The 10,073-nt window shown below is 35.0% G+C and overlaps 1 protein-coding gene across 2 annotated transcripts in view; it reads right to left on the bottom strand.

Annotated features, from left to right (window-relative positions):
• Positions 1 to 4,846: 4,846 nt before the first annotated feature.
• rgs17 (regulator of G protein signaling 17) overlaps positions 4,847 to 10,073 on the bottom strand; it is a 40,797-nt gene continuing 35,570 nt past the window's right edge. Inside the window, exons 3-5 of one of the 2 annotated variants that reach the window (XM_056257163.1) lie at positions 7,906 to 7,980; positions 7,370 to 7,601; positions 4,847 to 5,511 (exon numbers count right to left, since the gene is read on the bottom strand). In XM_056257163.1, the coding sequence (XP_056113138.1) occupies positions 5,326 to 5,511; positions 7,370 to 7,601; positions 7,906 to 7,980 (493 nt within the window). In that variant the 3' untranslated portion in view covers positions 4,847 to 5,325. The remainder of the gene's footprint in view (positions 5,512 to 7,369; positions 7,602 to 7,905; positions 7,981 to 10,073) is intronic. The other variant, XM_056257164.1, reaches the window with a different exon arrangement.

The raw sequence follows: 10,073 nt of genomic DNA, 5'->3' as shown, positions 1-10,073 counted from the left end.
ATTTGATGTCTACAAATACATTTGTTCTCTCTTTTAATAGTGTTCATGCAGGAGTACATGTGATCTGAAAGATGCCCATCCGCTTGGGCTCAATTCTTAATAAACCAGTACTGCTGTTCTTGAACTGAACTGCATCACTTTACAATAAACTAATTTCATTACTAGAAGTCAAATTTCAGTCATTCCACCAAGTTTTGAGAGCTCAGCACAGATTTAAATACAATTATAAAGAAACTGCTAGTATTTCCAATATAGTCCATTTCCAAATCTCATCCAGGAGATTCAGTGTTACTGTCAGCAAATTGCAATACTTCTATGTATACTTGTAGAGTATTGTGTTAACTAAACTATTTTGAATAGCAAAAGCATGCCAAATATAAAAGATTCTTCTTTTTTTTTTCTTCCATCAGTTATAATTTACAAAGGCATTATAGTTTGTCCTCTGGCATTAAAAACAACAGAATTATAATTAAATATTAGATCATTTTAAAACAGTTTATATTAAATAGGTGATAATATTTAAGAGGTCTCATATCAGGGCACAGCTCTAAAGAAAGCCTTCAGTGAAGGTCTGATCTGTGTCTGATCTGAGAAGAAGAAAAAACAACAGGGCAAGCCTATATTCTGTAAGGAAATGGGACGAGAGGTTTGGGATTTCATTATGTGACATATAATAAGCACCAAACACTTGATGATGATGATGGTGGTGGTAAAATAAAAAAAATCGTTTTTTGTTTGTTTTTTGTGTGCAGAGGACAATGACAGAAGCTGAAAGGCTCAAATTTCTCAAATACTATCATGTCCTTTCTTATAGCGTGCATCATGCATTCGATCATAGAGAAGAGCACAAGATTTAAAAGACAAACATCTTCCCTTGGTATATTAACTAAATCATAGATCATGGCCTAAACATTCAAGGCACTTCAGGGTGACTGTGATACAGGAGTCAGCTTGCCTCCAAAGCCTGTAAGAGATGCCTTAAAATGATCAGTTATTAATTCTTACTTTTCTTCATAGCATAAATGCACAGAGGGCTTCTCTATCCCTTCGAACGATTTTGAAATAGTTTGGAATCTTTACATTTAAATATCTGACAACTGTAACTGGCAGGTTGTTTGTGATATTGGAGCAATCCAAAATAATACCATGTTTTGTTAAAATATGTAAAGTGACAAAATTTGAGGTACACAATAATCCTACACGAAATAATTCAGTAGCGCTCTGTAGAGTCAATTGTAATCAGGCTGTTTTATCATGAAAGCGGTTGGAATGTAATTGTGAACTTGTATAAAGACGAAACAAGTGAGCATGACGAGGTTATAGAAACACAAATCATTGAATTATGATTTTAAAGTCAGGCATCAAATGTTTAATAAAAATGTTACCTGACCTCTTTCCAATTCCATGTGATGTCAAAAAAAGAATTTAATGAAAGAAAAAAAGCTGATATACATGAAGCCTTCCTCCTTGTTGCAATATTCATACAGTATATTGAGGGTCACCGCAAGGTCATTTAAATTCACATTACCCTGCATGACCCTTCAAATCAATGGCATTAATGTCTTATGAATGTAAAGAGCATATTCCATGTAAGCACAATGAAGAATTGTGAAGGGTGTGCAGCGCACCACACAGAGTATTACTTTTCTTTCTATAATTACAGCAATCTGTTATACGTTATGTTATTTAGATCACATAATGCAAGCACATGCAGGTAACAGACACTAGAATAAATGAGTATTATTTTTTAAACAGAAAATATATCTTTGCTTGGCCACAAACTGTCAATCTTTTGTTTAAACAAAGAAAACCAAAGGATGAGAAGTTTAATCGATGGGGTTGAGCTAAAAATTCTGTCCTTAAAAAGCGCCCGCCAGTTCCCTGTGGCTCCAATCAGAATCAAAACAAACAAAATGTGTGCAAGCTACATTGTTTTTCAAGGCTCGATCTTCTATTAAGCATATGGAGAGAACAGAACCAAGAGGTAGATATTCTTGTTCTTGAAAAGCTTGTTTAAAGTGCCCAAAGTAGCCCTTCAACCTTTGCAATAAAGACTGAAGCACCCTTAAAAAACAAGAATAGACACTTGCTGCATCTACAAATAATTCAATTACTTCCCTCCTGCCCTGTCTGGCTCCAGTTTGCCATCACTTGAACAAATAAACTTTAGCATGCACAGTATCTTACATTCAGTGTGCAGTTTACATCAATAGTGAACTGTCAACCCACAGTAGACACAACACAGATTTATTTCAATCTTAAATGAGTAGCTTTTTCATCAAAAAGGATTATATATATATATATATATATATAATATGACATATTAAGTGACCGAAGAGACTAAGGAATATCAGAAAAGGGCAAATGTAAACCAGTGTTCCACCCGATTTCAGGAAAACATTCCTCAGTCACTAATTATTCCATTATGACAATTAAGATATTTGCATAGGCAATATGGGATTAGCCCTTTAATAGTATGTTTCCTGAATTCTTTAGGAGTATATATCATAATTATGTTGAAAAGAATTCAACAAGCAAACAAACAAAAAATGCTACTCTTCTTCATAAACCCTCGGTATACCAGCATACATCTCAGTTACAGTATTAGGCTTCAAGTAGATCAAAATAAACATTTAACATTAACAAATAGATGAGAAAAACTAAGCATAACGAGAGGTAGTGGAAAACCAATGAAAACGAGAGACAGTCTGTGCGGATGGCGCTCCTACAATAACATAGCACAGGCTCCACTTCATTTGCTAAGAAAAGGAGCCTTTTGGCAAGAAAGATTATTATTTTTACAAGTCATTTACCATGCTGATAAAATCATTATCAACAGCTGTTAGCCATCACTGTGACAGCCGTCAAGTGAAACACTCCTAAACTCTCTAAATCTGATAAAACATTAGCAGCAAAAATGAAGTTGAGACAGAGATAACTACTCTCAAAAATGATGGTTAATTCTAAATGTGACAAATGTGACATGGCATGTTGTTGGAATGAACTAATTAATGAGTGAAAATGTCAAATTTATTCTAATTAACAGGATGATACTTTGAATAATACATTTATCTGGGAAACTTTCTGTTGATCAATAGATGTTGATGCATTTTAAAAGTTATTTGATTTTACTTTATTTAATGATTCCACCTGCAGCAAAATATAGTACACAATAGTTTACTACGGTAATTTCCTTGCTTCATTTTCCACACTTCAGTGCGACTCAATATGTCAACATCTGATTTCTCCCCTCTCAAAGATAGTAAATGTCCATGTGTCATGCAGGGTCTTTATTTATTTATTTATTTTTTAGAGCAAGACAATTTTGATTTATTGCTCATTTTTTTAATGACATGATTTTTCTTTTAAAACAAACAAGAAAATTCAATAGTTTTGTTTTATAAATGTGGGAAATCCAAGCTTCCCATGATGGTTCGCTGCTTCAGTAAGTAAACTACTAGGTAACACCTATTTGGTTCGTAAAACAACATAAATGAAGGACCTACCCACATTGGCTGATGCTCAAACACACAAATACTTCAAAGAAGGATATCTATGCACTCAGTAAAGTGACAAAGGTCTTCATTTTAATATGGTAATTTAAACCTGCAGAGTGAATGGCACTTAACTCTCAGAGCACCAATAAGAAAACCCAACAACAACACACTTGATCATGATTTACTTGACAAACGTTCGTTCATTCATTGGCACAAGAGTTCAGGGTAAGTGACACTATGAGGTTGGGTATGGTGACCAAAAAATGTCGGTTTAAATGCAATTCACTCTTGAATTACTCTGCTAAAAGGTGAGAGAGTGGTTTAACACACCGGCATTTTAAATATGGTGTTCTCATGCACTGGCTGCTGCGATTGCAATAGCACATAAATGTCTAGAAAATTTAACAGCAACATTCAAGTTTGAATCCAACAACACAGAGCTAAAAAGCTGTCGTTCTTGAGGGACACGCGTCTAATCCTCTAAAGAAAAAAATCATCTTTATAATATCGTCTTCGACATGATGCTTCCCACAGAGGTTCACATCATATCTGGGTTGAGTATTGCAATGTGTACATCATGACACAACAGAAGAAACGCATGCTGGAAAAAAGTATTATAAAAAAGACTGACTTGTTTTCGTTTCCGATAACCTGCAGTTTTCCGAGCTGTGAAAATGACCGAGACCGCTCCAAGTTTCAAGTCGCAAAACAAACATTTGGACTCGGAGGCAGAGAACAATTTCCCTGATTGATCCGACTCCGTCGCACCACCTCATCGAGCGGGTCTCGGCGAGCACAGTTATTTTAAATAGACCTAGTGTAACTCTCAAAAACAAGGCATAGTGTTCACTACACTTTTGTTTAATAAAATACATTTCTTTAATGTGTAAGACAATTCGAAGCTCTTTTAAGAACGTCCAGAACGTTGGTGAGTGATTTTCAAGCAATTCTCAGTCAATCCAGCGAAGTTTACAGCCCATGATATACAGTACCTCTCTGTTAGTAACGAACTGGGAGGGGCTAGGAGGACTCACACAAAAAAAAAAACGGTGTCATCACCAGCATCAGCAGCTTTTGTGCCCTTACTCAGTGTCGAGGCATTGTGATTTTTGCAGAGAGAAAGTAATCTTCATGATTCATTTAGCTGCCCAATCACAACACTAGCTAGCCCTTATGTTTCCCAGTTAAAGAACTGTCGACACGCAAAGAAAGAGTTTGGACGGCAAGATGGCGATTACGCTTCCCAGCTTCTCTTTTTCAAAACAATTGGCACAGCTAATTTTCCCTTCGCTTACGAGAGCTTTACAATGTTCTCAACCCCGTGACAGCATAAAAAACTGCTTTTTTTTTTATTCAAAAACATTGTAGACCGAGGCTTGAATGTCAAACTGGAGTAAATTCCATAACCTTGTATCATGCAAAGGTTTTCTAGCTCAACATCTACCGCTTATCCGTTTGTTTTTTGATTTTCTTTTAAAAAAAATAGCATTATTCAGCTGTCCTCAGACATGTGAGTCATAAAAGATGGAAAGGATCAGGTAGAAAGAACATGAGAGAAAGAGAGAGAACAGGTGAGGTAAACAGGAAAATAGGTAAATGAAAAAGACAAGTTGAGAGTAGGAAGTATGGGTCTGTCGGTTTTTCTACATGTTTTTTTTTGTGTCACAGTTGCCTGAGCAGCTCATATTGGCACTTAAACAGAACTCAACTTTAGGGTCACTAGTGGATGTTCAGAATTGCTTAACTACTCACTCTTGAAATAAGAAACATCACACCTTTTGAAAGTGGCACCTTGGGGCTTTTTTGTCTCAAATGTTCTTGCTGAAACCTAGGTGTCTAAGCAAGCCCTCTTGCTGTTAAGGAGATCCCTGTAAACAGATGAGTTGAGAAATCGGGGGAAGGAGTCTCTGTGCATGAGGGTGTAGATCTGTAGCTGGGCCTCCTCATACATCAAACTGCTGGGTTCTGCCAGGCTTTGGTTGATGCCTTCCCTCACCCGTGAATCCAAGCTGACCTGCCGACCAAAAAAAAACAAAAAAATAAAAAAATAAATAATAAAAAAAAAAACTTAGCACAATGCCCCCCAAAAAACATATATGTGAACAGATGTGCTGTCATGACATGCTCTTCTTCTGACTCAAGTTGTACAGTACATAGCAAAAAATATACCCTTATATACTCATGAATACTATTTTTTTAATTGACAGATGACAGATGACAAAAAAACAAAGAAAAGAGAATTTATACGCAAAAAAATGTTTTCAAGTATCTTACATTATTTTAATGTGTTTTTGCAATTTTTATATGAATGAACAATCATTATCTTCAAGCTTTGTGTGAAATATTGTACTGCAAAAATATTTTTTATTCAGATTCTAGATTGGTAAGATTGGTAAAAAAAGATTGGTAAAAACACATGTAATGAGCTCAGCAAACAGATGTGATGTTTCGAGCTACATGCTCTTCATCAGACTCAAGTTGAACATAGAAAAAACGGTAACACTTTACTTGAAGGGGTGTGCATAAGACTGACATGACACCTTCATAACCATGACATGACACATGTCATGAATATGAAGGAGCTTTTATGCATGTTTATGATAAGTGTCTTTCGCTCAATTATGACATTTTTAATGCAAATATGACATTGTTTGAGATGTCTTTGTTATGACAACTTGACATAAACCAAAACATCATAACCTGTCAGTCTCTTTGTCATGAAAACTTGACATTAAATTAAGTTGAACTGTCATGTGGTTGGTTTTGACATTGGCTGTCATCAGGCCATTATAACTGTGTCATGAATATTTTTTGTGACCTCAACTACAGTGGTACAAATTGAAATTGTCATTAAAAAGTTATAATGGCTTCATGACAGCCAATGTCAAAACCAACCACCAGACAGTTTAATGTAATGTTAACCAATAAAGCTAAGTGGTTTCTTAAGTTTGATAATTAATCTGCTATGTCATGTTTATGACAGGTTGTGTTGTCTTAGTAATGTCAAGTTGTCATGACAAAGACACTGACAGGTTATGATGTATTGGTTTATGTCAAGGTGTCATTACCAAGACATCTTAAACAATGTCATATTTGCATTAAAAATGTCATAATTGAGTGAAAGACACTTAATGACAGTTGTCATAAACATGCATAAAACTTCCTTCATATTCATAACATGTGTCATGTCATGGTTATGAAGGTGTCATGTCAGTCTTATGCACACCCCTTCAAGTAAAGTGTTACCGAAAAAACACACCCATAACAAAATTGCACAAAAAATGCTTGAGAATATCCTTTGTTTTGGACATTTTTAGATTAATTATGAATTTAATATGTATTTCTTATATTTTTATGTTGCCATGTTTTATTTATGAATGTATTCATAGACTATAGATATCGAAAGACGGTTCACTCCTATTACTTATGAATGGGAGAAACTGCCTTCTAAGTAAAAGAACCAATCGCAGATTGGTAAAGTCATTGCGTCACTGCAGCTGCCGTTAGAAGCTCCAGTTCCCATAGAAACCTGAGACTCGCACTAGGACTACACATGCGCATTAGCACATCTAGCCTGGAAAGTAATATTTTTTTAACGCTTTTTGAGCACAAGAAACATTTATGGGACAGTTAATGTCAGATTTTGTTGCTGATTTGAAATATGTTATTTAATTGTGAGTTCGGCAAGCAGTTTTTGAGTTTTCAGGATTCCCCCATTCAAATAGATAGGATTTGGTCTTGGATGACCGAAATAACTGCCTGGAGGCGTTGCAAATATGGCCATGCCGAGTGAACACTTTCCTTGAAAGGGATTTTGATGCATTGCAGCCACAGACAGCATTGTTTATTTTTGATGCACCCCATAATCTAACCTCTTTTGGTGAAAGAATGGAGACGTAGTCTTCATAAATGATCCTGGCTTTTTCATCGATAACGGATGGGTTGGTTTCTTTCTTCAGCTCCTCACAGGAGATCCAGAACATCAGGTTTTCTTCGCTGTACTCAGACCGTAAAAAATTCCGGAAAACATCCCTCCCCTCTGGAGAGCGCATCATCATCTCAAAGCTCCGTGACCAGGCAATCATCTCATCCAGTGTGGGACACCTTAAAATTTGAAACAATGAAAAAAAGCAGGAACTACCCATTTAAAATAAATTATTTCAGGTGTCAGTAAATAAAGTGCATGTAAATGGTATTAAAGGATTGATTAGAAATTCAATTGCCCCAAAAAGTACTTGCTTTGTGAGATTTTTAGATGATTTCCCTAATTTTTTTTATTCTGTTAACAAGACTGCAGTTCCATTTTTATGTAGCTTAACAGGACGTTAGAGAGGTTTCAACAAAAGCACTATAAAAAAGAACCAAACATCTTGTCCCTAAACAATAATAGATGTTTCTAACAACTCACTGTTCCTCTGTTGCTTCTATGCTATCCATCTTTGTACATGTTTGCCTCTCTGAACGTTCCCTTCTGTCTTCATTCCTAGGGTGAGGAGAGAAGTGTTAGACAGGGCAAAGTCTCTGTGGCATTTGAAACATGTGTGGATCGTCATGCAAGGTTATACAGTGTACAACTAGATTTTGGAGCCTACCAGCTAATATTACACTACAAAGCCATTCAGGTGTTTAAAGGGTCATATCATACACTGTAAAAAATATATACATATATATATATATATAAAAAAATATATATATATATATATATTTATATCCTGTCATTTTTTAGATTGAGATTGCCAGAATAATTCTGTAAAATATTTTTGAGCAACCTGTTAATTTCTACAATTTAAAACTGTAATTTACACAAAACAAAAAGGTAAACCTTTTTCTGCTGATTTATCAAGGCCATGCTGCTAATAAAACCTGTTTTGTACTTTTAACATACTGACATCAACGATAATAATACAGCTGGTAATGAGAAAACCATGTGATGAATCAAAGTTTTAAATTAATATAAAATATTAATAAATAGAAATGCACCCAGTCATGCACACAAATACAAAACACCATCATGGTAACACACACGACACTAAAATAATGCAATAAACATTATAGCTGCAGTTTGTAACTTTTGGCGCTCCAGAGGTTAATAAACAGAACTGCATGCGTCTTGTGGAAGAACATTGTAGCCGGAGTTACTTCTCTCTGTTTATGTCAATTACGAGTCACACAGGTACTGGGCTACTCCGCAGGGGTACGACCCAAACCAGTAAAAAAAAAAAAAAAAAAAAAAAAAAATCATAATATAAACCATTATTATAGGAGTACCGTAGTGATTTAAGATAAGACAAAAACACGGTTTGGAAAATGGATTCATGATGTACTTGATTATTATATACATTTTGTACATTTTGAACACAAAAAAGTTATGAACTGCAGCTTTAATTTAACAACAAAAAATAGCATAAAACCCTAATGCCTTACCCTAAACCCTAACCCTAAACCTTTTAACTGATATTAAAAACCTAATTATTAAGTTTAAAATCCATCAAAACAATGTTATAGTCTAGGGACATTTATATGTAGAACAATAAGTATGATATTATAAAGACAATATACTGTTTCCAAAATTAAATTATAATGAAATGGACATTTAGAAATTAATAATATATAACAAAAATAAATATTTTATAGAAATAAATAACTATAATTTAAAGTTAAATAATAATAGTCACAACTGTTAATTTTCTTACTGTTAATTTTTTTATTTTTTTAAGAGGACCCCCAAGCACCCCCTTCTGGCACCCAATTTGATAAGAACAGTACAAGTCTAAGCATATTCTGAGTAATAACATTTCTCCTCTAGTCCAATAACAGCATTTATTAAAACTAAGCTACAAATTACAGGTGAACATCCACTGCGTTTCTCAATCAAAGTCTCTGTAGAGCAAGTATAATTGGGTTTGTTAGCCATGGGGTTCGACAAGCTGACAAGACGCTAAATATATAACATGTACTACACAGCTGTTTTGCATGTGATGGGGGACAGAAATAGCCGTTTACTGAGCAGATAATGAGAGTGTGTGTGGGGGGATGGCTGTGGAAACCCGAGGTTACAGAGTAGGGTGCCTCTTCAATGTTTGCTTTATTTCATGCAATATTTGTATTCATTCATGTTATTTTTAGTCCCCCTGCAAGCTGTGCTATGGCCTTTCCAATCTTTCTTTGTTTTTTCACAAGCTAATTTAACTCTTTAAGGAAGACTGATGTTATGCGTTTCTAAATATATGAGCATGCTTAAAAGTGCACTCAGTTATTATCAAATAAATGCACCATGTAAGTTTGCAAACTGAGACAAAGCTTCTTCCACATAGGCTATGCTAACCAACAACAATGCCAACACAAAACAAATAAACGAATTTCACTGGGTCATTCCTGTTACGCAGTACCTTTTGAAATCTGTAATGTTAGAAATGTAATGTTAGCTTCCTGTGTGCATGAGTACTTTGCTTATTGCACCTAATAACATTAAGCATGTCACACGTATAACAGTCATGTGTCCAGTCTATTCTCTGTTGTCTGCAACGACCTAAAACTTGGACTTTTTGTAATTTTTTGTAATCTTAAAATCATGCA

Source organism: Rhinichthys klamathensis, unplaced genomic scaffold, assembly GCF_029890125.1.
Source record: "Rhinichthys klamathensis goyatoka isolate OS25496 unplaced genomic scaffold, OSU_Roscu_1.1 h1tg000135l_1, whole genome shotgun sequence".
Classification (NCBI taxonomy): domain Eukaryota; kingdom Metazoa; phylum Chordata; class Actinopteri; order Cypriniformes; family Leuciscidae; genus Rhinichthys; species Rhinichthys klamathensis.
The sequence above is the reverse complement of the archived record's forward strand: the minus strand, read 5'-3'. Positions and strand labels throughout refer to the sequence as shown.